Genomic DNA, 27,624 nt, shown 5'->3' on the forward strand with positions numbered 1-27,624 from the left:
TTTTTGCTGAAAATAATCTATCAGTTGCTGAAAAGATTAGCAGATGTTTACCAATTGTTGTAAGTGTTCATTACTATAAAATGATATAAATATTTTATTAAAACTGCTTCGTTAATACCACTACAGGTTTTATCAACAGATGAATTACCTTCATATGTGTGTAAACGTTGCTTACACTGCTTAAATATTAGTTACAAGTTAATTGTAAATTCCATGAAAGCTGATGCTTTATTACGTGCAGAATTAAATGAATCTAAAAAACTCAGCACTGTAGAAACTGTCGACAATGATACCGGCAGTACACGGTTGATTAAATCGCAAATACAAGAAACGCTAAGAGAGGCTTTGAATATGCGTATCAAAAAGATAAAGAAGACTGACATCAATGGTCCAGTAGAATGCGAACTTTGCAACAAAATGTTCCGTGATATGAATTTATTTGATAGCCATATAGAAACAATTCATTTACTTAAATGGAGGTGTAATTTGTGTGATAAAAGTTATGAAACATCCAAGGAATTAATTTCTCATAAAGAAAACATTCATGGTGGTAATATCATTTTCTGCAAAGCCTGTGTAGAAGCTGAATCAGCTAGCGAAAATCAAACCGATCAGATTAAAGAGGAAGTATTTAAAAGACCAATAAGTCCAAATACTAATGATGATTTTGATATTCCTATTGTTACCGATGCAGCACCATTAGCATTATGTTCTTTAGAGGTGCTATGTGATATATGTGATGCTTCTGTAGATGATGATGACCTTCTTAGGGCTCATAAAAAGGTTCACCTTCCAAAACTTAAAACTTGTAATATGTGTCAGGTAGAGTGCTCTTCAATTTATGCACTCTTTGAACATAAGAAAGATATACACAATTTGTACAAAAGGGTGAATTTAAAATTTGTGTGTGATTTGTGTGGAAAATATTTTTCGAACAGCTGGCAATGGGAAAATCACGAGGAAAATGTGTGTCCGAAAAAGTTCTCAAAGTATACATGCAAATATTGTAAAATTTGTTTTTCAACAAATCACAAGCTCACGCGACATTTAAGAGTAAGTATGGAAATAATCTTAATATTTCCATGAATTGAAAAATTTGTAAACTACTGCTACATTCTTAGAAACATAAAATGGAGATGCTAGACGATCCTTCTGTAACCATTTACAAATGCATTGCCTGTCCTAAAGTATTTGTTGATAAAGAATTTTACCAAAAGCACCGTAATGTAAGTAATATTATATCTTATATTTTTAAGAAATAAAAAATTGAGCATTACAGCATTACTTTTATCTAAATTTATAATGGTTTATGTAAATATTGCTTTTATAGGTACATGATCCTGAATGCTGGGATAAATACAAATGTAAATTATGCAACCGATCATTTAGGGACAATGTCAGACTAAAGGAACATCATCAGTCTATTCACGAAGGCATTAAGCCACATCAATGTGATATTTGCGGTCGAACATTTCATCGATTATCAAATATGGTAAAATATGTGCTTTGTACTATATAAGCTTTTAAACATTATTTTTGGCAAATTATAACTATGTATATTTATTATTAGAGAGTACATAGAGCAAAGCATTTCGGTCATAAGTGTGACCATTGTGAGGAGGTATTTGAGAGATTACGCCAGTTGGCTAATCATGTTCAACAAGTTCATGGACTAGAACCTAACATCAGAATACAACCAAAGAAGCAGTACACGAGTGGTTGTTTTGTATGCAGATACTGCGGAAAGAAATTAGCTACCTATAAATCTGTTTTGGATCATGAACACATCCACACAGGAGAAAAACCATACAGTTGTCATATTTGCGAGAAAAAATTTCGGTATATCGTACTTTCTCTTTCAATGTATACAAATATCATAATTTTGCTCATTTAAATATAAACTGACAAATTTATACGTTTTGTAGAAGTTACACAGCTCGATGGTCTCATATTCAGCGCCATGATAAAGGAAACTTTGTATGTGAACATTGCGGAAAGTGTTTCAGGTATGAATATACAGTTTAAAAACCTGTGACTGTAATACTGTAGTATAGAGTAAAACTTTACCGTTATGAATTTAATCATCATAAAAGTATTGAAAAAGCAAACCCCCAATTAAATAATCTTTTACAGTTACAAGCAGAATTTAACAACACATATGCAGATTCATGTGCCTATGGAAAATCGTAAGCATCAGTGTTCAAAATGTGGCAAGCGATTCCTCAGGAAGTCTCACTTAAACGTTCACATGCGTATTCATGATGGTGTGCGGCCATACACATGTGACATATGTCTCTTTAGTTTCACACAACTAGGTGATATGAGAAGACATCGTGCAAGACATGCCAATGGAGATGTTCGTATAAGGCAACCACGAGTGAAATCTATCCCAACTTCCAGTAATGAAGATACGAATTAATTTAGAAGATAATTATTTCTGTATCATTATGTATAATTAAGGAGAAATGAGATCATATAAGTTATTAAAATAAATATAGTGATCAACATGATACAAATTTGCAGAAGTACTGCGTAAGCCATACTTTTAAACATATTTACTGAAGAACTTGTCCTCACGTTGTACTTGTTATCATAAATGTACATATATATTTCTCATATAGAAAATTTCTACTAAGCGTTCTAATTAAAAACATTTTAAGAATTTTTGGAAATTAAATGGTGATTTACTGTGGCAACTTCTAACTCACATTTAAAACAACTTATTCCAAGACATTTACTGTAGACAATAATTTTCAGTTATTTTATAATTAAATCTTTCTAAACAGGCATTTATTCATTCATATGAAGAATACTGTGCGACGATTTTTTGCTGAAAATAATCTATCAGTTGCTGAAAAGATTAGCAGATGTTTACCAATTGTTGTAAGTGTTCATTACTATAAAATGATATAAATATTTTATTAAAACTGCTTCGTTAATACCACTACAGGTTTTATCAACAGATGAATTACCTTCATATGTGTGTAAACGTTGCTTACACTGCTTAAATATTAGTTACAAGTTAATTGTAAATTCCATGAAAGCTGATGCTTTATTACGTGCAGAATTAAATGAATCTAAAAAACTCAGCACTGTAGAAACTGTCGACAATGATACCGGCAGTACACGGTTGATTAAATCGCAAATACAAGAAACGCTAAGAGAGGCTTTGAATATGCGTATCAAAAAGATAAAGAAGACTGACATCAATGGTCCAGTAGAATGCGAACTTTGCAACAAAATGTTCCGTGATATGAATTTATTTGATAGCCATATAGAAACAATTCATTTACTTAAATGGAGGTGTAATTTGTGTGATAAAAGTTATGAAACATCCAAGGAATTAATTTCTCATAAAGAAAACATTCATGGTGGTAATATCATTTTCTGCAAAGCCTGTGTAGAAGCTGAATCAGCTAGCGAAAATCAAACCGATCAGATTAAAGAGGAAGTATTTAAAAGACCAATAAGTCCAAATACTAATGATGATTTTGATATTCCTATTGTTACCGATGCAGCACCATTAGCATTATGTTCTTTAGAGGTGCTATGTGATATATGTGATGCTTCTGTAGATGATGATGACCTTCTTAGGGCTCATAAAAAGGTTCACCTTCCAAAACTTAAAACTTGTAATATGTGTCAGGTAGAGTGCTCTTCAATTTATGCACTCTTTGAACATAAGAAAGATATACACAATTTGTACAAAAGGGTGAATTTAAAATTTGTGTGTGATTTGTGTGGAAAATATTTTTCGAACAGCTGGCAATGGGAAAATCACGAGGAAAATGTGTGTCCGAAAAAGTTCTCAAAGTATACATGCAAATATTGTAAAATTTGTTTTTCAACAAATCACAAGCTCACGCGACATTTAAGAGTAAGTATGGAAATAATCTTAATATTTCCATGAATTGAAAAATTTGTAAACTACTGCTACATTCTTAGAAACATAAAATGGAGATGCTAGACGATCCTTCTGTAACCATTTACAAATGCATTGCCTGTCCTAAAGTATTTGTTGATAAAGAATTTTACCAAAAGCACCGTAATGTAAGTAATATTATATCTTATATTTTTAAGAAATAAAAAATTGAGCATTACAGCATTACTTTTATCTAAATTTATAATGGTTTATGTAAATATTGCTTTTATAGGTACATGATCCTGAATGCTGGGATAAATACAAATGTAAATTATGCAACCGATCATTTAGGGACAATGTCAGACTAAAGGAACATCATCAGTCTATTCACGAAGGCATTAAGCCACATCAATGTGATATTTGCGGTCGAACATTTCATCGATTATCAAATATGGTAAAATATGTGCTTTGTACTATATAAGCTTTTAAACATTATTTTTGGCAAATTATAACTATGTATATTTATTATTAGAGAGTACATAGAGCAAAGCATTTCGGTCATAAGTGTGACCATTGTGAGGAGGTATTTGAGAGATTACGCCAGTTGGCTAATCATGTTCAACAAGTTCATGGACTAGAACCTAACATCAGAATACAACCAAAGAAGCAGTACACGAGTGGTTGTTTTGTATGCAGATACTGCGGAAAGAAATTAGCTACCTATAAATCTGTTTTGGATCATGAACACATCCACACAGGAGAAAAACCATACAGTTGTCATATTTGCGAGAAAAAATTTCGGTATATCGTACTTTCTCTTTCAATGTATACAAATATCATAATTTTGCTCATTTAAATATAAACTGACAAATTTATACGTTTTGTAGAAGTTACACAGCTCGATGGTCTCATATTCAGCGCCATGATAAAGGAAACTTTGTATGTGAACATTGCGGAAAGTGTTTCAGGTATGAATATACAGTTTAAAAACCTGTGACTGTAATACTGTAGTATAGAGTAAAACTTTACCGTTATGAATTTAATCATCATAAAAGTATTGAAAAAGCAAACCCCCAATTAAATAATCTTTTACAGTTACAAGCAGAATTTAACAACACATATGCAGATTCATGTGCCTATGGAAAATCGTAAGCATCAGTGTTCAAAATGTGGCAAGCGATTCCTCAGGAAGTCTCACTTAAACGTTCACATGCGTATTCATGATGGTGTGCGGCCATACACATGTGACATATGTCTCTTTAGTTTCACACAACTAGGTGATATGAGAAGACATCGTGCAAGACATGCCAATGGAGATGTTCGTATAAGGCAACCACGAGTGAAATCTATCCCAACTTCCAGTAATGAAGATACGAATTAATTTAGAAGATAATTATTTCTGTATCATTATGTATAATTAAGGAGAAATGAGATCATATAAGTTATTAAAATAAATATAGTGATCAACATGATACAAATTTGCAGAAGTACTGCGTAAGCCATACTTTTAAACATATTTACTGAAGAACTTGTCCTCACGTTGTACTTGTTATCATAAATGTACATATATATTTCTCATATAGAAAATTTCTACTAAGCGTTCTAATTAAAAACATTTTAAGAATTTTTGGAAATTAAATGGTGATTTACTGTGGCAACTTCTAACTCACATTTAAAACAACTTATTCCAAGACATTTACTGTAGACAATAATTTTCAGTTATTTTATAATTAAATCTTTCTAAACAGGCATTTATTCATTCATATGAAGAATACTGTGCGACGATATCGGCGAGTGAAAACGAATTTATAAAATAGAATCCCTTATATTTCACCATAAATATCTATACCTCGCATAGCAATGGAAGGGGTAAATTTGAATGGACCACGTGAGCTGACGGCACTCGGACCCAATCACATTTTAGACCATATATTTATGCAGACCGCCTTGCAGTGGAAGGGGTAAACGAATGTATGTGTGTACCAATATACAATTATCATTGGTCTGTACACATATTCACGCGTTATATTTTTTGATTCCGCGTTATCTTTGACTTCGGCTCGACTGATTATCGGGCTTGTTAGATGGAGACTTCATAGATTACGGATATCCATGCGGAATTTGCGCGCGTGATGCGTCACTTGATTTCAAAGTTAGGTTCTATATATGTTTCGTTCATGACTCGTGCGCACGTGTTTGGTTTGATTGCGTGGATTGCTGTGCCGCCTGAGGTTGACAGAAGCACGTGCTCCCCATAATCCACCATAATTTAAAAACAAAGAAAAGAAAAGAGACACGTACTACAATAATTTATTGATAATTGTCGTGAACAACTCGCGGAAGACAAGGTAAATGGCATCAAAATGTACTTTTTGTTATCTAATTCTCTTATCTCTTCTACGAAGCCACTGAACTGCACTGAATTATCCTGGAAAAATGGTCTAATTTCTTACTTTGGAAATGTTACATTCATTAACAACAATTCGGGTCAGTACAGCCTGATTCTATTTTATTGACATTGATTGACTCTGAAAAAAAAGGGTATGGTGAAAATTTCTGTTTTAATAGCTGACACATCTTTCCTGTAATGAATTTATGAAGGATATGAAGGAAATATGTACAAGCAATTTTATGTAACCATTTGATCGAATACAAATTTCTTACACTACATTCTAATGCCTTAGTTGAGCTCAAGTACATGAGGAATTTATTAAGTATTTTAAGTTTCTTATGACGTTAACGTCTCATGCAATATACATTAATTATGTAATATTTTCGGATCATTTAAGGTATTGACTTCCATGAGCGATCTTTCTTTGCAGAATATGACGGCGGAGACATTAAACTCGGAAGGCCGAGATGGCGTAGCTGCCTTGAAAAGTGGCATCATTGATTTCATCGCTGGCTCTCTTGGTAATAATTGTGAATTTTATTCTCAAAACGATGCTATTATAAATGAGAATTAATATACTAATATATTTCTGGTATCATGGCAATAAGATTAAATATTATTTCTGTATATCTTAAACAGGTGGAGTAGCGTTAGTATACGTGGGCCAACCTTTAGATACTGTGAAAGTAAAGATGCAAACCTTTCCATCAATGTATAAAGGAATGGTCGATTGTTTTATGAAAACATTAAGGATGGACGGAGTTGCAAGAGGATTGTATGCAGGAACGTTACCAGCCGTTGTGGCAAACGTTGCTGAAAATTCAGTACTTTTTGCAGCTTATGGAGCATGTCAAAAAGCCATAGCTAATTTGTCAGGTAATTTTTAAATCATAATTCTCTTTACCATTTTAATTCATGTTACAATTCATAATCACGTAAGTACGGCTTTCCGAGAAGATATATAAACAGTAAGCAAAACATTTTATTTTACCATAGGGCTTCAAAAAGTGGAAGACCTTGGTTCTCTCGGTAATGCTTGGGCCGGATTTTTTGCAGCATTCTTTTCATCGTTAACACTTTGCCCGACAGAACTAATAAAGTGTCAGTTACAAGCTATGAGGGAAGTGCAGATACAAAGAACGGTATCCAACGAATCCGTAGTAAGTACAATATTACCATTTCCTTTTCTTCTTTTTTAAAGTTAAATACTAAACAGTATTTTTGTCAGAATTTAATAGGACCTGGTCAGTTGACAAAAAAAATCATTCATGAATATGGTTTTCGTGGCTTGTTCCGTGGGTTAACGTCAACAATAGCCAGAGAAATGCCTGGGTACTTTTTCTTTTTTGGAGGCTACGAAGCCACGAGGCAATTGTTAACTCAACCGGGACAAAGCAGAGACGATATTGGATGGCAAAAGACAATGGTTGCCGGTGCAGTAGGTGGATCAGTGTTGTGGTTGGTAATTTTCCCAGCTGACGTAGTCAAAAGTAGAATACAGGTTAGTCCCTCCTTTTAAAAATCATTAGTGAACTAGTAGTAACAAAATTGTATTCCAATTTAAATGTCATTTGTGTTAAAGGTACAAAATTTGCAAACGCCAGCTCCAGTAGTTTTTAAGGACATTGTACGAACAGAGGGTATCGGTGCACTTTATAATGGATTAAAGCCAACACTTATACGGACGGTACCAGCGACTGCTACATTATTTTTAACATATGAATATAGCAAAAAATTATTGCATAATTTTATAGGTGATTAATAAATGTATGATTGTATAGTATTACTTATAGTTTCGATGGATTTCCTTTACATTTCGTAGCAGATAACGTCGCGTCAACCAATGTGATAATTGGAAAACAGATAAGATTACCGTGGAGCATAGTACATTGACGTTCGAATAATCATTTTTGAAAACTGATAGCATTTTCATCTTTATCTCTATTTTCTAGATCGTAAGAAAGCAAATAATCTTAGATGACTACGAATAATGCTGTTACCCTATTAAAAATGTCATTCACAATTAATTGTTCGAAGAAATAATGTGATTCATTCATAATACTAGTTTTGTAAATAAATACAAAATTGTGCTCGGTACTGTTCATAGACATTAGTAACAAGCCAATGCTTCGTTAACACATTAAAGCAAGCCATGAGGTGGAGTTGCATTTTTAGCATCACTTTTATTACTTTGTACAAAAAATATCACATTAAGGTATCATTTCCTGTACATTTTTGTCGACGTTGCGACTTGAAGCGTAGTATAAATTATTAATGATATTTCGCAGATACTCGTGTTTAGTATTCTTACCTATACTCATCCACTCTGAACTCGAAATCTGTAGAATGTATGACTATTATTAAAAAGTACAATAAATTAAATAGAAACAGAATATTAGACGCATACCAAGAAAGGTGTGTAGCCGATTTTTTGCAGTTGCCTCATTTTCATAATGGTGAGTCCAGTTCGTTTATTCCTGACTTCGCCAGTTTTGATCATAGCACTATAAGCCACTATTACAAACACTATCCATCTTGCGCTAATTTTAAACGTTTCAGGGGGATATTTAATTGATTCGCAAGAATACTGTGACAATAGAGGGCCTGGCGAAATTGGCTCCTTCTCATGATCCAAACAGATAACAAGGTCTGGATTATTATAGTGTGGTAGCAATACAGTGCTGTGAACTGCCGACATGGACTCCAATATTTCCTAATGATAACAGTAAATGATGTCAAATTTTATACAAGACTTGGCAAAAAGGAAGAATTGCTTTATTACATACGGCACAATGGTCCATTACTTCTGCTAGGGTTTGGTTCATTATTGGTACCTTCATTTTGTCAGTAAGTGGCAGAGATGGCTTTGTCCAAATCTGTATAGTGGGTAACAAAGTAGGTAAGAAAATAATTCAAGAATATTAATATCTGACCTTTTTTACTTTACCTTTGCCAATGATTTGCGTTTTTTACTATCGAGTCTTGGACCTGTGTAATCAGGGACCTCTATTTCTATACTGCAATCTAGAGAAAGATATTCTCTACCGATTGATTTCCCGTTTTCATACGAATTTTCTATAAATTTGGGATCCATCATTATATTTATCAGATGTTTTGGGTAGAGATTAACTTGCGACAAGAAAAGTAAGCTGTATGAAAGACTCTTTGGATACCTGGATTACATTAAATCAGTGTTTTAATGAAAACAAGTATTTCAAGTATAAAAGAAAAACTGAGTTACGGTTGCATATACCTCTGAATCTCTTCCAATCGCTTAGGATCACTAAATTCCGCTATAATATATTGATAAAGAGGATGCGTAGCTGGGTAATTGAATGTGCACGCTGCAAAAGCTACCCTTTCTAAGTCTTTTACTCGGCACTCCTTTATATTCTCCATAACTCTAAAATCAAAAGAATATTAATCGTGAGTTGCAGATGAGGCAGTAACCGAATACGTACTTTTTAATAATTTCAACCATGAGTTCCTCGTCTTGTAGCTGTATGGAAGCAGATGTATGTGCAACATGTACTAAACACGTTACCGAGAGCCTTGGCACTTCTGAGATCAACTTCCTTAATAGCAACTGAATTAGCGAAGTTTCGGAAAGGTTCATGCTCAGTCTGTATAAAATACCAATATTTCACACTTTTCTTAGAATATTTGGTTAGAATCAAACTCATAATAACTCCATTGAAGTAAAACTGAGAAATGCACTCACCTTGTAAGTTTAAGGATTGCAGAAAGTGCAATTTCATGTGTATCGGACAAATTTTGCATGAGTTTATTTATTATTTTATGAAGTACCGTTCGATTTCTGATAGGTGTACTAGTTTTGAAAAAACCCATAGCAATTACCCCTAATTCATTAACGGTTGCTTGGTCGATAAATTTCTCACAATGATATTCAATTTCGTACATGTTAATAGGTGGTTTACGAGCAAGATTTAAATAGAACATGAATTGAATTAAGTGCTCGTAAGACAATTTCCTAGGTTTGTCACCAAGGATTGTAAGTATTTGCTTTATACAATGTACACGATGCAAAAACCTTGCTTTGTACCACACGTCACATAAGTATAGTAACTTCGCGATGGATTTTGTTTTAAGATCTTTTACGCAATGCATGTCAAGTGCTTTGAAGAAATTCATGTATTCGGCAGTACATGTATTTTTAGATGGACAAAAATGGCCTAAGCATAAAATGATATTATTGATTTCTTCTTCACTAAATCGATTAATATTTTCGGTGCAAGCTATAAGAATGCTCTTGTATTTCTCGTCGGTAATACCATCTTTGTGCTTTTTAGCATGATATGACAATGCTATAAAAGCAGCTGCGATGTCTTTCGGTTCAGCAGAAGACCAATTAGTATGAAACAACTTGTAAACGTCATCTGCAGAATAGACACTCTGTGAAGGATACTTTCTAGCAATTGAATCAGGGTAACGATCCAGTGATTTGAAGAACTTATAAGCAAAATAGTTTTCGGTAAGATTTTCTTCTTCTTTGGAGCGCGCTTTAGAATGGTCTAAAGAATGAGTACATCTTACGTGTATCTGTTGAATATTATTAACAAGTCTAGAGTTTCCTGAAATGCCAGCGTAATGGAAAAACCTATAACGGTATGTATGCCGAATGAAACCATTACGAAGCATAGACATTGTCAAACACTGGTGCTTTGCATGACAGCTTATGGAAGATAAGAGCAAAGCTGGTAAACTCGAACGCATGTTCAAGATAGTCTTCATGCTTGTAGGAAACATAATTAAATATTTCAGAGATGAAATTCTGATAGATTATTGTCACATGGTATGTATGTACAGGTTACGAAAAATGTTTAGGTTAGCTCAACTGGATACGCAGAGCCATGACAATAAAAAGTTATAAGAGTGTCTATCCCAAATATTTCGCCGCTACCGTGATCTGCTGCCACCTACTGCTTTTCACAGTTACATTATCCGGATAATATAATCGAGAACGAGAATACAACCAGTGATTAAATCCCATGCGAATTTATAAGAATTTATGGGAATCTAATTCTTTAATAACGTTCAAGTAATTTTCAATAATTTCAACAAACTATGAATGATTATTATACTGCGTGAAAATTTTAATTGTATTTCTGAAGATTTTAGTTTTTTAAACGGCCAATAGATGGACAAGCCATAAGTAATCAGGTAACCTAACTTCATAACATTTTGTGTATTTTTAAATCAATACGGGTGGCAGGCAACGCAAACTACGGAAATAAAAAATCATCGCGAGCAAGAGAGGAATCATAAATTAAAGGGACACAATTTCCAGCTAAAAAATATCTTGACATCGGGAATATCACTCTAATTTATAAATACTATCCCTGTCACGTGGGGGCCCATTGAACTGAAAAATGGCGTTCCGCATTTCCGCCAGATGGTGCCACGATCGGCACTCGAAGTCGTACTCGATTCCTCATCTCGGAGACCTCTGATCCGTGGAAGTTCGTGGCGAAGGCCATTTTGTGCATTGTCCAAGCAGCTGTGCGATAACATTTCTCATTCTCTCGCATCGAGATGTCAGGGGCTGTTCACTGGTAATACTTAAAGATGCGCGGCAACCGCTCGAGCGCGTGATCTTCCAGCCGGGCAATAACTCGAATGCACCCCACGGCCACGGCATCTCGGAATTGTTCCAAGTTACGCGAAACAAAGAGCTCTCGAGTACCTTTAATAACCTTGGCCTGGTCGTCACACCAGTAAGTACTACTCTCGGAAGTGATTAAAAATAGTACAGTTTAGTAGAAAGCCAACTGTGCGTTCCTCAAAGACGAGAGCTTTCGGTGCTCTTTTTGACTTGTCACGTCAGTCGAGCTTCCGCCGTGCGAAGATTCTTCAAAAGAAACTGCTACCTTTCACAAGGCCTGGAAATATTCTAATCTCACCTGCACGGTCATTCTGCGTCGTTCCACGCGGAACTTGAGAGGGCATGTTGGAAACGTCGTTCGACGTCAAGTCGGTTTAAATGGTATTTGCTCGTCGATGGATATTTCCTCGGCCTTCAGGAGGATTCTCTTTGTAAGTATGAGAATTTCGATTTCATTCCTTCGTTCTCGATTGCCATATGTGGAGGCTGTGGAAGGACGACAACATTCGTCCGTGTCTCTCCATTGTCTCATTTTTTCTTTGGAGATGGTTTCCGGCATCTTCGTGCTCTCGCCCACAAAGTACTTTACATCGTATTATGAAAAAGTTATGGCCAATTTGGTAACGTTTTCTGATGTTGGGTAGATTGAAACGGTTCGTATTCGTTGATGATTGTTTCATGGATCTTCAAAAACATTCTCTTTGTGGGAGAATTTCACTCGTTTATTGTGCGTTGGTTAAACTGAAAAAAAAATCTAGATGTCAGTCCTTCGCATTATCATGGATTAATTTATTTCAGTTTAGTAATATATTTACTTCTACTTCTGTAGGCTGTGATTTATTTTATGTGCAGTTTGAAGACTGAGTCGGATAAATATTGATTTGCTTTTTTTTGTATACATATGATATCTACACGTCGGTTCTTCAATATTTGTGTTCAAAATTTCATTCAGAACGAGACGATTAATGGATATTTATTTTAGAACCAACTTTGATCATCCTTGCACAATGAATTTCAGGCAGGTCTAAAATTAAAGGGTCAAAGAAATTAAATTTCAAACTTGGTAAAAAAAAAGGATCCGAAAAACTGGTAGACTTTTGACGATATAGAAATAACAAAGTAGATTTAACATCAACTGGATTATTTATGGGCAATGATGCGTATCAAGTTGCATCCTGAATTTTCTTGTGGAACATTATGATCACATTTCTCATTTGAAAAAAATATATTTTGCCGATCGAAAATAGCAGAAATTTTGAAAGGAAAAAGAGAGTTGTTTATCAGAAATCTATAGAATTGTTTATTCTATCTTTGAGATGTGTACATCTCAATGCTCGATTATGTTTCCAGATTTCATAGTTGACCAGCAGTGATACGCATATCGAACGATGAGTAACGAAAACATGCAGGTTCATCCCGAGGATGCGATCGGGGACATCGAACTTCCCCCGCCGATACGAAATTCCAGTAAACCATGCATCAGCTATTGGATGGACAAGATGAGCAAAGGGATACTATCATGCACCCACTTCAAAGAACACTGGAGAATCTGGGTTCCAAAAATGTACAGTCCAGAGCCGAACGACAATTGTCTGGAGTGGTGTTTTGACGAGATAGAAGCTCACGACATACTCTTCGATACCCTGGAAGAGTTTATATGCAATGGCAATCCACAAGATGTCCTGAAAAAACTCAGTCAAATGGACAACCCACCCTCCTTCTGCGGCAGAGTTTTCAAAATGGGCGAGCCAACGTACAGCTGCAGGGAATGCGGTTTGGACCCAACCTGCGTCTTGTGCGTGAATTGCTTCAAGCAGTCGGCACATCGTAATCACAAATACAAAATGGGAACGTCGGGTGGGGGAGGCTGCTGTGACTGTGGGGACACCGAGGCCTGGAAGAACGAACCCTTTTGTGACATACACCTGGCAGGAACTCAGGTTAAGAAGTCCCCTGTCAACAAGCTGCCGGAAGACGTCGTAGAGAGGGCAAACGTTACCTTCGAAGCGGTTCTAAAATATTGCTACGAACTATTATCCCTGGACCACACCCCGAGTCTACCCGCCGACCTGCGTCTTCAAGAGACTGAAGTGGACTTCCTCTCCCTCTCTTCGACATCCGACACTTATTGCACCGTTCTGTTTAACGACGAGACCCATACCTTCGAACAAGTGATAAGTACCCTAACCAGAGTGATCAAGTGTTCCCAAAGGGACGCAGTGGAGTTTGTGACGAATATAGACCGCGAAGGCAGAGCCGTAGTGAAGTGTTCAGGTTTCCAGCACTGTAACGAGCTGAAGTCGGACATTGAGAAGTTTACCTCCCGCCATGGAAGTCGTCCCCTGAAGGTTCTAGTGGTCCACGCCCACGTGGTGGCCCACCAGATGTTCGCCATGAAGCTGCTGGCCTGGCTGCAGCACTTCATCAGCCTCTGCGAAGGCTTCCGAATACTCTTCAGCAACGTTGCCCTGAACACGAAGCTCCCCGAGATCTCCATCGTAGAGGGCATCCTCATGAGGGACTCGCAGCTGTGGAAGTCGGCTCGATCGGCCTGGCACCGACTCTTCATCTCCGGGATGCTGATGGAGTACGAAAGCAAGAAGGCTCTGGCCATAGTGTTCACCAACAACTACGGTTCGGTGATGAAGGACTTCATAAGGGACGACCACGACCACTCGTTCTCGATAGTGTCGCTCTCGGTGCAGCTGTTCACGGTGCCGACTCTCGCGCACCACCTGATCGCCCACCACGACGTGCTGTTCATCCTCCTGAACACGTTCATCTCGGAGAGCTCCAGGCGGTGCAACGCGGCGGGGAAGCTGGAGTTCGAGAGGAACACTCCGAACACGTCCTTCAAAAGGGCTCAATACGTCCTGTACGACCTGCGACACCTGCTCAGCGCCAAGCCGGACACCTGGACAGACGAGCTTCGACGCGGGTTCCTGCAAGGGGTCGCCCTGTTCCTGACGCTGCTCTGCAGCATGCAGTGCATGGATGCGGTGCTCAGACAGGTCGGCCAGCACATGGAGTACGAGCCCGAATGGGAGTCGGCGTTCAACCTGCACATTAAGCTCTCCCCGGTGATCAGCCTCGTCCTGGAGTGGTGCGGCTCGGACAAGCTAGTCCTGGTGAAGGCGTTCAGACTGGTGTTGAGGAAGTTGTCCGAGCTGCCGGGAGACGACCCGGGGCCCGGGCAGATCCGGGAACTGGGGAACCACTCGGCCATGTGTCTGCAGTACGACGTAGCCTCCGAGCCGGTCTCCATCCACCTGCCGCTCTCCAGGTTCCTGGCTGGCCTGTTCCTCTATCTGGAACGGCACAACCTCTACTTCCAGAGCAACGAGTTCACAACCTCGAGCAAGCCGACTCCCGAGCAGATCATCGAGCCGGTCCTGAGGGCCCAGGCGATGATCTCCCAGGTACACGCCGGCATGTGGAGGAGAAACGGGTACTCCCTGCTGAACCAGCTCTACTTCTATCACAACGTCAAGTGCCGCACGGAGATGCTCGACCGGGACATCGTTCTCCTGCAGGTCGGTGCCTCGCTAATCGAGGGAAGCGAGTTCCTCATCCACATCCTGAACAAGTTTAATCTCCTGAACTGGGCCGACCCGAACTTCGAGGCCAACACCCTGAAGAACCCCGAGGAGGACAGCATCCGACAGACTATCAACCTGGTGGAGGAGTTCCTGGGGCTGCTGATCACGATTGTCGGGGAGAGACACGTCCCAGGGGTCGCGCAGGTCGACAACGACGAAAGGCTGAAGAAGGAGATCATCCAGCAGCTCTGCATCAAGCCGCTCTCGCACTCGGAGCTGAACAAAACCCTGCCCGACAACGTCCATGAGGAGACCGGGATGGAGAGGGTGATCGACCAAGTGGCGGACTTCAAGAAGTCGCCGCAGACCTCGATGGGGAAGGGCGTCTACGAGCTGAAGCCGCACCTCTACTCGGAGTACAACGTCTTCTTCTATCACTACACGAAGGAGGAGCTAAGCAAGTCGGAGGAGGCCCAAAGGAAGCGGCGAAAAGCCCTGGGGGAGCTGGAGTGCTGTCCACCTCCGAAGCTCCCGAAGCTAACGAAGGCGTTCAACCTGGTGGTGAACCTCCTCCAGTGCGACGTCATGATGCACATCATGCTGACGGTACTGGAGCGGGCGCTCAACCTGAAGGCCAGGAGCTTCTCCGAGCCGCAGGTGCACAAGGTCCTGCACCTGATCGGCTACGCCCTGCAGGAGGAGCAGTCAGGGTACTATCCGTTCTTCGACTTTACGGAGTGGGCGGCCAAGTGGAGCGTCTACAACCTGTTGAAGGACCTGTCTACGAGCCCTCGGGTGGAGGCCCACAAGGACCTGCTTACCTGGGTGCTGGCCAAGTGGGCGGAGGTGAACCCCTCCGTGGCGGAGTCGACCAATTCCGAGACCACCAGCTCGTCTCCGGCTGATCAGACCTCCTACCTGGCCGCCAACAAAACCACCAAGGAGTGGAGGACCAAGATGGCCGCCCAGAAGCGGTCGAAGATCATGGCGCAGATGGCAGCCATGCAGAAGTTCTTCATGAAGAAGAACGCCAAGCTGTTCGAGGAGGCAGCGGCGGACGTGAACCGGAGCAGCGACCGGGGGACCAACATGGACCTGGGGGAGTTCACGCAAGAAGAGTCGGTGGCTCTGGGGAAGAGCCAGACGAGGCGGATGTGCGAGGAGAAGGCCTACACCTGCATCCTGTGCCAGGAGGACCAGACGGTGACGGCGTCGGGCCCGGCCATGGTCCTGGCGGCCTTCGTTCAGCAGTCCACCGTTCTCTGCCAAAACAGGGCCAACACCGAGGAGGCGGACCCGCTGTTCCTGTCGTACAAGCTGGGCGCCTCGCCGCACACCAGCACCTGCGGCCACGTGATGCATGCCAAATGCTGGCAAAAGTACTTCGACAACGTCCTCGCCAAGGAGAACCGCCGACCGTACCGGTTGAGGCAGCCGGCCAGCTTCGACGTGGAGAAGCACGAGTACCTGTGCCCGCTGTGCGAGTGCCTCAGCAACACGGTGCTGCCTCTGCTGCCGGCCATGGGAACCATCCAGCCCTCGACGTCCAACCAGGAGGAGATGGGCTTCAGCGAGTGGCTGCAGTCCCTGCGCGCGATCCTGGACTGTAAGACGAAGGGAGGGACCAAATCCGCGACAGGTGAGGTCGCCGAGAAGAGCCAGGACCGGGGCTCCAAGTCGGAGGAGGAGGTGCAGACCATGGAGGAGGACTCGAAGGGGCGGCAGAGCCCCACCTCGGAGGAGATCGCCTACCAGGAGCTGGGCATCCCCAGTGCCGACGTCTTCTCCATGTACAACCAGCCGGGTCCGACCCTCTCGAAAAACCTGGTGTCCATGGTGCAGCTGTTCGCTCAGGCGACGTACACCAAGGGCCTGGGGGTCGAGCCCCACGAGGGCGACTCCCGCGTACCCTTGCTCACCTGGAAGTCGACAGCGTATACCATCCACGCGATCGATTTTATTCTCCAGGACACCGATAAGCCGCTCCTAGGGGCCCTCTCCTCCAGGCAACGGGACAGTCTCGAGGGCCTCGCCCGGATCGCCGCCATACTTGGGTCCACGTTCCCTAACGGCGGTTCTGGGAACTCCTCCTCGAGCACCGAGAACGTCGTTGGGAATCACGCTCTCGCCTTGCTGACGATGCTGCTGGAGAACCCCAACGACGACGCCAGCGTCCTCCACTGGGACGCCTTCGGGGTCCTGGTCCCGTTGGTCGTCTCCCTGCCGAACCTCTTCCACATGGATACTTCGACGCCGCCCCCGGTCATCACCGGCGGCGTCTCCGAGTCGCACGCCCTCTACCTGGTCTTCGTGTCGCTCATCGTCAAGATCCTTCTCACCATGGACCTCGAGCGGAACGAGCCCATGGAGGTGGACGAGCCCGCGGCGGAGGAGGCCCCTGCGAGCTACGCTTCCCTTCTGGCCTTGTGTAAGACTTTGGGACTAAAGGTCGAGGAACACGCGGCCCCGGCCCTCTGGCGCAGGGTCAAGGAGTCTTGCATGCCCTTCCTCAGGTGCTCGGCCCTCTTCTTCCGGTACGTCACCGACGTCCCCGCCCCCGCCGAGCTCACCAGGAAGGGCGAGGACACCTACGAAAACATTTGTAAATACTTGGGGCTGCCGGTTACCTGCAGTGACCTCCTGGACGCGCGGCTCGACGACGTCCTCAAGCTGGCCGCCACCTGGAGGAGCAATCCCACGGTAGAGGCCTACCTCGCAGACGAGGACTGTATACCGGTCAGCAAGGACCCTCTCAGGGTGAACAAGCTGGTGGAGCTGCCGGACGACTACAGCGAGCTCATCAACACCGTCTCCCTGTTCATCTGCCCGAACAGCGACCGCGAGGACTCCAGGAACCCCACCATGTGCCTCGTGTGCGGGGAGATGCTCTGCTCCCAGAGCTACTGTTGCCAGACCGAGCTCAACAAGACCATGGTGGGCGCGTGCACCTATCATGCCAGCAAGTGCGGCACCGGGGTCGGCGTCTTCCTGAGGGTCCGCGAGTGCGAGGTCCTCTATCTGAGGAGCCCCAACAGGGGCTGCTTCGTGCGGCCTCCCTACCTAGACGAGTACGGCGAGACTGACCAGGGTCTCAGGCGGGGGAACCCCCTCAGGCTTTGCAGGGACCTCTACAGGCAGCTCAACCAGGTCTGGCTCAGCCACGGCCTCCACGAGGCCATCGCCAGGGCCATCGAGTCGTCCAGCAACCTCATGTCCACCCAGTGGCACCACTTGTAACCCGGCTCGGAGACACCGGACTCGTTTCCGCGGACTCCAGGGTGGCGACCACCGGACCCGGGTCAGAGTAGGACGACCTTCTTCGGGGCTCATCCGGAGGCCCGCGCTTTCTTATAAATTCTGAGCTCGCCGCACCGACAAGAGGGGAAAAATCAACCTCCGAGGGCACCTCCAGGTCGCGGTCTTCGAATCGTCCAGGAATCTCGGCTCCACCAGGTGGCATCGCGAAGGAGAGCCCGCTCGAGTCGAAGGATGGCGTTTTCTTCGAAATCTTGCGCTCACCGTACTGGAAGAGGAAGGAATTAGTCGTTCTGATCTGATCTGAACCACCGGCGAACGGCGTCGCTCTTCAGGGACCTCTTCGAGGGGCTCGACAAGGCCCGACCCAGCCACGAAGTCGTCCAGCGATATCGCCCCACTGGCATCGTTGGACCTCGCGTTTCCTTCCAAATTCTAGTTATTCGCCGTACTAAGAAGGAAATGATTAAGGTGATATAAAACTGTCGTATATGCATATGACAAAGTCAGGATATTTATAAAACCTTTCTCCAAACTGTGTGGGCCGAATAATTTGTAACTTTAACACGCTATTATGGAAGCTCAAATAAAGGCTTTAAAACTCACGAAATTTGATTTTCCGAGAAAAATCGTTTCTTCTTGAAAATCAAATTTCGTGAGTTTCAAGACCTTCGTTGGAACCTCCTTGATCACGTTGGAAGGTTTCAAATTATTCGGTACGCCCAATTTGGAGAAAAGTTTTGTAAACATTTTAACGTTTCGATATGTTTGGAATGACCCTTTCGTATCGCCTTAAACTTTGGCCTCTTACGCGTTTTATAGGTTAGGTTGCTTACTTTAATTAATGTCGAGGTACAATTTTACCTCTCGTGGTAAATTTCGTCTTCTGTTACGATCTCTTCGCCCCGAAGCGAGCTAGGACCACTTTGCGCCGTGACGCTAACCTTTGCGATTGGCCGATCACCCTGAAGAGGACTAGAGCCACTCTACGGTGCGCGTTATACATATATTACCAAATATTAATGAAATTACGATTTACCGATATGCGAGCGTAGCTTCTAGTATTACATCGTCGAGGGAGAGCGTCCTTTCGAATTCGTCTTACGGGATGCGCGAATCATGGAAGATTATTTATTTCGAGAGGCGGGCTAGTTTGTATATTGAAAGTGAAAGAGAGAGAGGGCGACGCCGCGTCGCGCGTCGCAGAGGGGGAAAGAGAGAGAGAGAGAGAGAGAGAGAGAGAGAGTGACGGAAAGTGTCGACGACATCACAATTTCCATTTAATTCAGGGTTCGCCCAGAGACCCCTTTCGATTGTCGTGTAAATTATTCTGGAGCCATTAAACATTGATTTATAATTACTAATGAGAGTGTCTCTGAGTTTTTGTTTATAGATTCGCCGAGGCGATTTCGTAATGGCGGATCCTCGTTGGGGGGCCTAGACGTGCGCTCGCGCACAATGGCTCCGACGACGTGCGAGAGTCGACTGATCGATTTAACGGATTTACGCGCTTAACGAACGATTAATGACTATTAAGTGGTGATTATTGTAAAGAGCCCGCTCGGGTCGGCACGAGCGGCCAAGTGCGGACGCACCGGCTGTTAGTGATTATTAATTAAACACGCGCAAGTGTAACGTCGGCGATAACCTAACCTCGAAACCTCGACATGTACAAAGGAAACGTTTCGTGCGATCGTACGCATGTGCGTGTTTCTCGCTTAGACCATCTACTTCTTTTTTCTCCCCTGTTTTTATTTTATATCAAACATCACCCTCTTTTTTAGTACCTAATCATGTTACATATATATAGATTTTATTTCGTACGATACTTCTTTTACTCGTACCGGTAGAGTTGTTAGAGAAGAGAGAGAACGAGAGACGGGCCAAGTTTCCTTGCGTGGCAAAGAAGTTGTATCCCACTCTGGTCGCAATGTTGTTGTATCTCGGGTTTGCGTTCGGGGGTGACCGTCTGTGATTTATCGATTTATGTACACCTATCCAAAGCGGATGCCAGACCATACGAGGAATTCCGTTTAAATTTGTACACTCTGTCATAGATTCCATAGAATTCGACTCGTGCGTCTAGCGTAGAGAGAGTCCTCGAATGCATCGAGATGTCTTGTCGTTTTTGATTTCAAAGCAATCTTATTAATCCATTTTCTTAGGTTTTGACTTTTGTTGCGACGTGATTTATACATAAGTTTGGTAACGATTCTGTGAATAGCGACGGTAGATTAATGAATCATCTTTAGAGGTTTGTTTCAAAACAATGTTTCTGTAAAAATGCTTCGTTAATGAAAAAGTATCTAATAACTGTCCGACTAGCTAATTACTTTTTAATGTAGATTTCGTTGTATTTGGTTTAAGTGCCTCGCACTCGGAAGGGAGTTTGACTCGACGGTTAAGATATGACGGTATTGCCGCCAAAGTGTGGCGTGTAATTAAAGAGGAAAAGAGAAAAAGGAACGAATTAAACTACAGAAAATGCGTTTTCATGACTAGTACTGACTTTGAGCCGCGCTGGGGTAATTACGACGTACTTGCGAAAGGTTGGTTCTCATTATCTTCACCGTGTTTTTGGCACAATGGTAGTTGAACGTTTATTTGCAACCACCACTCTTTGCAGATGTACCCTGTGACTCGTGTCGTCTAAGGCCAAAGGGCACAGGAAATTAATAAAGTCTGCTTAATTGTCTCGGTAAGACCAACGATAAAATATTCTTTTCAGTAGATGTAACACGCTGCTGGCTGTACCTACTGCAACTCGCTTTTGCACAGCCTCGTCCATCACCTAACAAGACGTACTAACTGGACTCGTAACGAAACTTAATTCTAACGAATTAAATTAATTTACTCCTAAGTCTTTCACGATGAAATATTTATTAATAATGTTTATTTGACTAGTAATAAAGCTAGTGTTTCTGCGTACGAACGCCGTATAAAAGACTTTGACATTTCTATGACTCGGTGTGGATCTGGTAGAGTTAAAATAAAAGATGTTATTCGGACACTTCGAGCACTGGCTTTGTACATAGATCATTAACCCTTTCGTTACAGGCACCGACTATAATCAGCATCCATGTGACGACCTGGTGTACGAGCGCCGACTCTAGTCGGCAAAAAAGATCATCATGTTTCTCATACAATACGACGAAACAGTTGTTATGTAACTCTTAAAATAGTGTACATACAAGAGAATGCCAAGGTGGCGTTGAAAGACGTAAGGGTGAACCCCGAAGACTACTGCCGTGCAATGTTTACAATTTTCGGCGCGGTGCCCTGTTCAGTAACATTATACCGGCAGAGCGGGCTGCCGTAACGAAAGGGTTAAAGTTGACCACTTTGCTCTGGTTTTTAACAGTCTGTTTTGAGGATGCTTGCCTTTTTGCCTTTCTCAAGTGGGAATAATTTGCACCCCGAACGATGCCAGAAACTGGCTGGGAATGGCCGAAAAGGAGACCTAATGGCCCTTTTAATCTCGAGGACGATACCGGAAGATCCGCCACTTTTTCCCCGCCAACCGACGGCTTAAAGAAGTTTTATTTCCGGATTAGTTCTTCAGAAAGTGCAGAAAATTCCGGCCACCGTTCGGTCGAATTAAATGCGAGGAAATGACCTAATTGACTGGTTTCAGGGGAAACGGGCGATTTGTCCATTCGCAGACGAGTCTAATCTACACCGATGAACTAAAAATTCTTTATTAATTTTATAATCCTACGGATATGACAATTTTTATTCTCCTCGGTAGGCTAACTTTATCGCCACTTGGACGGAAACAACGAACTTGGCCGTAAAAGTGACCGAATACCGGAAATGCATCTCCTTGTAGGACTCAGGAATCGGTGAACGTTCGGAAATATCCTCGAGATTTAATTTTAGATCTGCTCGTGACCAAGATCTTATCTGTCGACATTAATCGAGGCAGCCTGGCATCGATTACTTAATCGTAATCGAATTCGAGGAGAGCTGCGCCTCGATTAACGGTCTTTTAAAAATCCTATACTGGGTCATCCGGCGCCATTTTCTTAACCTCGTCCTCGCAATCGCGTATCAATCGCAACGCAATTTTGTCAGAAGAAACCGATTCGAACGAGTTATGACTGAGAAATCCGGGATTGCGTAGCTCGACTTCTCAGTTATCCCTGCAATGCGCATTTGTTTTCGCCGATGTTGTACATTTTTGGAGTTTATAAAACGAAATTTTTTTTTCTCCTCAGTAGAACATTCCCTTATGATCAAAATTGCAATGACTTTGAAATCTGAGGTGCTTCGGAAAGTATAAATTTTGTCGACTTCACTTGTAAATTCCCACCTAGTGGGAGGCGATTTTTTTTTCTCCTCAATAGAACATTCCGTTATAATCGAAATTGCAATAACTTTGAAATCTGAGGTGCTTCGGAAAATATAAATGGCGTCGACTTCACTCGCAAATTCCCACATAGAGGGTGGCGAATTTTTTTTTTCTCTTCAGTAGAACATTCCATTATAATCGAAATTGCAATGACTTTGAAATCTGAGGTGCTTCGGAAAATATAAATGGCGTCGACTTCACTCGTAAATTCCCACCTAGTGGGTGGCGAATTTTTTTCTCTTCAGTAGAACATTCCGTAATAATCGAAATTGCAATGACTTTGAAATCTGAGGTACTTCGGAAAATATAAATGGCGTCGACTTCACTCGTAAATTCCCACCTAGTGGGAGGCGAATTTTTTTTTCCTTTCAGTAGAACATTCCGTTACAATCGAAATTGCAATGACTTTGAATTTTGAGGTGTTTCGGAAAATATAAATGGCGTCGACTTCACTCGTAAATTCCCACCTAGTGGGAGGCGAATTTTTTTTTCCCTTCAGTAGAACATTCCGTTATAATCAAAATTGCAATGACTTTGAAATCTGAGGTGCTTCGGAAAATATAAATGGCGTCGACTTCACTTGTAAATTCCCACCTAGCGGGTGGCGAATTTTTTTTCTCCTCAATAGAACATTTCGTTATAATCGAAATTGCAATGACTTTGAAATCTAAGGTGCTTCGGAAAATATAAATGGCGTCGACTTCACTCGCAAATTCCCACGTAGTGGGTGGCGAATTTCTTTTTTCTCCTCAGTAGAACAATTCCGTTATAATCGAAATTGCAATGACTTTGAAATCTAAGGTGCTTCGGAAAATATAAATGGCGTCGACTACACTCGCAAATTCCCACATAGAGGGTGGGGTCTTTTTTTTATCTCTTCAGTAGAACATTCCGTTATAATCGAAATTGCAATGACTTTGAAATCTGAGGTGCTTCGGAAAATATAAATTGTATCGACTTCACTGGTAAATTCCCACCTAGTGGGAGGCGAATTTTTTTTTCTCCTCAATAGAACATTCCGTTACAATCAAAATTGCAATGACTTTGAAATTTGACGTGCTTCGAAAAATATAAATGCCGTCGACTTCACTTGCAAATTCCCACCTAGAGGGTGGCGAATTTTTTTTTTTCTCTTCAGTAGAACATTCCGTTATGATCAAAATTGCAATGACTTTCAAATCTAAGGTGCTTCCGAAAATATAAATGGCGTCAACTTCAGCCGTAAATTCCCACCTAGTGGGAGGCGAATTTTTTTTTCTCTTCAGTAGAACATGCCGTTATAATCGAAATTGCAATAACTTTGAAATCTGAGGTGCTTCAGAAAATATAAATGACGTCGACTTCACTCGCAAATTCCCACATAGAGGGTGGGGAATTTTTTTTTTCTCTTCAGTAGAACATTCCATTATAATCGAAATTGCAATGACTTTGAAATCTGAGGTGCTTCGGAAAATATAAATGGCGTCGACTTCACTCGTAAATTCCCACCTAGTGGGAGGCGAATTTTTTTTCCCCTTCAGTAGAACATTCCGTTATAATCGAAATTGCAATGACTTTAAAATCTGAGGTGCTTCGGAAAATATAAATTGTATCGACTTCACTTGTAAATTCCCATCTAGCGGGTGGCGAATTTTTTTTTCTCAATAGAACATTCCGTTATAATCGAAATTGCAATGATTTTGAAATCTAAGGTGCTTCGGAAAATATAAATGGCGACGACTTCACTCATAAATTCCCACCTAGCGGGTGGCGATGCGATCTCGCGGAGGTTTCCCGTTACCGGAAATCGAAATTCGAGTGCGCGGGGAAGACACACAGAAGTGACATAACCTCTTCCGAGCCGGCGTGTAACTTCTTTGGCGAGAGATATCCGTTTCCCTTTGATTTCTTTAATTCCTCTCGTTACTCAGTGGGGCGGAGAGCCCTCTCTCGTTAGCGAAATCAAAGCCACGCTCGGCGGCGTCGCTAAGGTTAGGTTTGCCACGGAGAATCGAAACGACGCCGTTAAATGTAATATAAAGAAATTGTGCCAGTACGTCCCTAGGTTGTCTCGTTGCTTTAACGACCTGCTCGGGAAAAATTACAATATCCCGGAGTTATTATTCCGGGTGGATGAATTGGAACGAATATAATTCGTTCAATGAAATTATCGGTTTGGTCAATAAATATACCCGTTCTTTTACCGAAATCACGGATTTACTATATTATATTATTTGCTTCTTTAACGAAACCATTCGTTCGTTTGACGTCGGTAGTCATTCGGTGTCACTGTTTATGGTTAAGGAAATAACGGAAAGGTTGTCACGAATTTATTCTTCTGCTACGTTTAAGTAGAACTGGGTAAAATAGTTCTTTAAACCTATCTAATATAGAAAATCCAAAATGGCTTTTCTGTTCTTACTTCAAATACGAAATAAAAAATGGCATTTTACCCTTCGGATAAATGAATTCAATTGAAATAGTTATTCCCAGCTTTGCATTTAAGCATGTTTACATCATAAAAACAACATTAATGGACGCAGGGACATAATCGTGTCTCGAAGGTCCTGGGCAGGTGTTATCGGGAGTTTTATCCTCTTCGGACCGTCGTTAGACCCTACCAAGTATCGTCCACTGGCGATTTGCATGCCTTCGGCGGAAAGACTGAAAACTGGCCAAGGGTGTTCCTCGCGGAGGGAATTTGCAAAAACTCGTTCCAGAACCGAGCGAGGCGTTTCTTCAGGGTATTCCTTAAAAAGGAGAGGAGGAGCTCGTTCGGCCCTAACGTTCCACCGGGCCCGAGGCTGCTCGTAGGACTCGTCCAACCACTTTGGGCAGACATTCGCCGGACAAAAATCGAAAACTGCCGAGCCTACGTCCCTACCTTTGGAGGTTAGGGTTCCCCTGGCCGCCGCGGTGAGACGAGATACTTCGGCCCGAATTTCCTTCTGAAATTCTCTTCGGCTGCGACCAACTCTCGAGATTTATGGCTCCTCGAACTTCGGAAATAACTTACCCGATTCTTTGTCCGATTAAGGTGATATGAAAGGTGCATACTATGTATGTATATTAAAACGTGAAAATGTTTATAAAAACCTCAAAACTGGATGTACCGCATAATTTGAAACTTTAACACGTAATTATGGAGGTCTTAATCAAGGTCGTGAAATTCTAAAATAGAATTTCTTTGTCGGCTTTTCTGAAATCATGATGACGTATGTACATACTCTGTCCACCTCTGGACGAGATTTCTCGAGAAAGTCCAATTTTCACTCTGCCGAGAACCTAACTGGTCTCGAAAGTATTAACGGAAATGTTGGTCGGGATCGGCACGGATCACCAGATTTCGATATATATATTAAAACGTGAAAATGTTTATAAAACCTCAAAACTGGATGCACCGAATAATTTGAAACTTTAACACGTAATTATGGAGGTCCTAATCAAGGTCGTGAAATTCTGAAATAGAATTTCTTTGTCGACTTTTCTGAAACCAGTACGACGTATGTACATATTCTGTCCACCTCTGGACGAGGTCTCTCGAGAAAGTCGAATTTTCACTCCACCGAGAACCTAACTGGTCTCGAAAGTATTAACGGAAATGTTGGTCGGGATCGGCACGGATCACCAGATTTCGATATATATATTAAAACGTGAAAATGTTTATAAAACCTCAAAACTGGATGCACCGAATAATTTGAAACTTTAACACGTAATTATGGAGGTCCTAATCAAGGTCGTGAAATTCTGAAATAGAATTTCTTTGTCGCCTTTTCTGAAACCAGTACGACGTATGTACATATTCTGTCCACCTCTGGACGAGGTCTCTCGAGAAAGTCGAATTTTCACTCCACCGAGAACCTAACTGGTCTCGAAAGTATTAACGGAAATGTTGGTCGGGATCGGCACGGTTCACCAGATCTCGAGGAGCGTAATTACCGCAGCTCTTCGGCGAGGAAAAGCCGAGCTCTACCGTGGAAGAGTCGGCGGGATTAAACGGGAACTTTCCAGGTCTAACGACGTTATTGCCGGGACTACTAACGGAGGAGAGGAAGCTTCTGGAGCTTCTGCACGGAAAGGTCGATATCCGATTTCGAAGCGCACTTCGCATGACTTGAATGTGCAATGTAACGTCTGGGCACTTCGACGCTTTACCTGAATTCGGGCGACATTCCCAAAAAAACATTTATTACATTCCCAAAAAAATATTGGAACGTTGAAACATAAGCATCTACTTTTACAAGAAATAAAGTACTTACCCAGGGAATATCAATTTAAAGTACTGGTGCACGTACGTCCTTTAAAATGGAGTAATGATATATTATTATTATCGTACGAAATATTTAGCATGTTTTGATTTTTTTAAATAAGGGTGTATGTGAAAATGTATAAAGTAATTGTTAACTTTAGTATTTCAATGTCATATTACAAATCTTTTCTAACACTTGTAGTATTTATAGAATAGTATTCCATATTTCAAATGCCATTGCTAAACCAATATTGTATATGTATATANATATTGTACTTGAAATATCATTCCAATGTCGAATATACATGAGGAATATTTTCCAACTTCTTTTTTATATTCTATGAATATTTTATACTGTCTGGGTAACGAATAAA

General features: G+C 41.7%; 5 protein-coding genes across 7 annotated transcripts; 4 read left to right on the forward strand and 1 right to left on the reverse strand.

Moving 5' to 3' along the window:
* Positions 1–5: 5 nt before the first annotated feature.
* On the forward strand, positions 6–2,659 carry LOC105694534 (zinc finger protein 2; the record flags this gene model as incomplete). Its single annotated transcript, XM_023432867.1, has 7 exons — positions 6–59; positions 127–1,053; positions 1,122–1,226; positions 1,331–1,492; positions 1,571–1,839; positions 1,926–2,006; positions 2,134–2,659. Coding segments are annotated over 7 exons (1,884 nt in total), but the record flags the coding sequence as incomplete, so codon positions are not given.
* A 165-nt stretch (positions 2,660–2,824) lies between these two features.
* On the forward strand, positions 2,825–5,483 carry LOC105703856 (zinc finger protein 271-like; the record flags this gene model as incomplete). The annotated part of the gene is given in 7 exon segments (XM_023432866.1): positions 2,825–2,883; positions 2,951–3,877; positions 3,946–4,050; positions 4,155–4,316; positions 4,395–4,663; positions 4,750–4,830; positions 4,958–5,483. Coding segments are annotated over 6 exon segments (1,743 nt in total). The 3' UTR covers positions 5,244–5,483.
* A 429-nt stretch (positions 5,484–5,912) lies between these two features.
* On the forward strand, positions 5,913–8,040 carry LOC105703432 (mitochondrial ornithine transporter 1). 2 transcript variants are annotated; one of them, XM_012431830.2, is made up of 6 exons: positions 5,913–6,210; positions 6,685–6,775; positions 6,894–7,130; positions 7,251–7,414; positions 7,483–7,755; positions 7,837–8,040. In XM_012431830.2, exons 2-6 carry the CDS (start codon positions 6,688–6,690, stop codon positions 8,014–8,016), a joined length of 942 nt encoding a protein of 313 aa, XP_012287253.1. In that variant the 5' UTR covers positions 5,913–6,210; positions 6,685–6,687; the 3' UTR covers positions 8,017–8,040. The 2 variants fall into 2 exon arrangements, with proteins under 2 accessions (XP_012287253.1, XP_012287263.1); XM_012431840.2 differs by lacking the exon at positions 5,913–6,210 and adding an exon at positions 6,221–6,403.
* A 377-nt stretch (positions 8,041–8,417) lies between these two features.
* Positions 8,418–11,113, reverse strand: LOC105703425. The gene is made up of 7 exons (XM_012431817.1): positions 9,976–11,113; positions 9,716–9,877; positions 9,508–9,657; positions 9,202–9,427; positions 9,041–9,130; positions 8,662–8,967; positions 8,418–8,593 (listed from the first exon to the last, which is right to left on the reverse strand). The coding sequence occupies exons 1-7, from the start codon at positions 11,019–11,021 to the stop codon at positions 8,465–8,467; spliced, it is 2,109 nt and encodes a 702-aa protein (XP_012287240.1). The 5' UTR covers positions 11,022–11,113; the 3' UTR covers positions 8,418–8,464.
* Positions 11,114–11,744: 631 nt separating this feature from the next.
* Positions 11,745–21,679, forward strand: LOC105703399 (E3 ubiquitin-protein ligase UBR2). Of its 2 annotated transcripts, none has more exons than XM_012431796.1 (2): positions 11,745–11,989; positions 13,228–21,679. In XM_012431796.1, exon 2 carries the CDS (start codon positions 13,266–13,268, stop codon positions 18,651–18,653), a length of 5,388 nt encoding a protein of 1,795 aa, XP_012287219.1. In that variant the 5' UTR covers positions 11,745–11,989; positions 13,228–13,265; the 3' UTR covers positions 18,654–21,679. The 2 variants fall into 2 exon arrangements, with proteins under 2 accessions (XP_012287219.1, XP_012287228.1); XM_012431805.2 differs by lacking the exon at positions 11,745–11,989 and adding an exon at positions 11,998–12,308.
* Positions 21,680–27,624: the final 5,945 nt, after the last annotated feature.

The sequence above is a fragment of the Orussus abietinus genome, unplaced genomic scaffold (assembly GCF_000612105.2).
Source record: "Orussus abietinus isolate OABI.00-Male unplaced genomic scaffold, Oabi_2.0 scaffold468, whole genome shotgun sequence".
Classification (NCBI taxonomy): domain Eukaryota; kingdom Metazoa; phylum Arthropoda; class Insecta; order Hymenoptera; family Orussidae; genus Orussus; species Orussus abietinus.

What these genes read in the sequence shown, in the direction of transcription:
- LOC105703425 (XM_012431817.1), bottom strand. Translation starts at nt 11,021, where the DNA reads ATGTTTCCTACAAGCATGAAGACTATCTTGAACATGCGTTCGAGTTTA. An exon ending in AACGCAAATCATTGGCAAAG is followed by an intron (nt 9,131 to 9,201) that starts GTAAAGTAAAAA and finishes CCCACTATACAG; the next exon opens with ATTTGGACAAAGCCATCTCT. An exon ending in AAGTAATGGACCATTGTGCC is followed by an intron (nt 8,968 to 9,040) that starts GTATGTAATAAA and finishes TGTTATCATTAG; the next exon opens with GAAATATTGGAGTCCATGTC.
- LOC105703399 (XM_012431796.1), top strand. Translation starts at nt 13,266, where the DNA reads ATGAGTAACGAAAACATGCAGGTTCATCCCGAGGATGCGATCGGGGAC.
- LOC105703432 (XM_012431830.2), top strand. Translation starts at nt 6,688, where the DNA reads ATGACGGCGGAGACATTAAACTCGGAAGGCCGAGATGGCGTAGCTGCC. An exon ending in TTTCATCGCTGGCTCTCTTG is followed by an intron (nt 6,776 to 6,893) that starts GTAATAATTGTG and finishes TATCTTAAACAG; the next exon opens with GTGGAGTAGCGTTAGTATAC. An exon ending in CGGTATCCAACGAATCCGTA is followed by an intron (nt 7,415 to 7,482) that starts GTAAGTACAATA and finishes TATTTTTGTCAG; the next exon opens with AATTTAATAGGACCTGGTCA.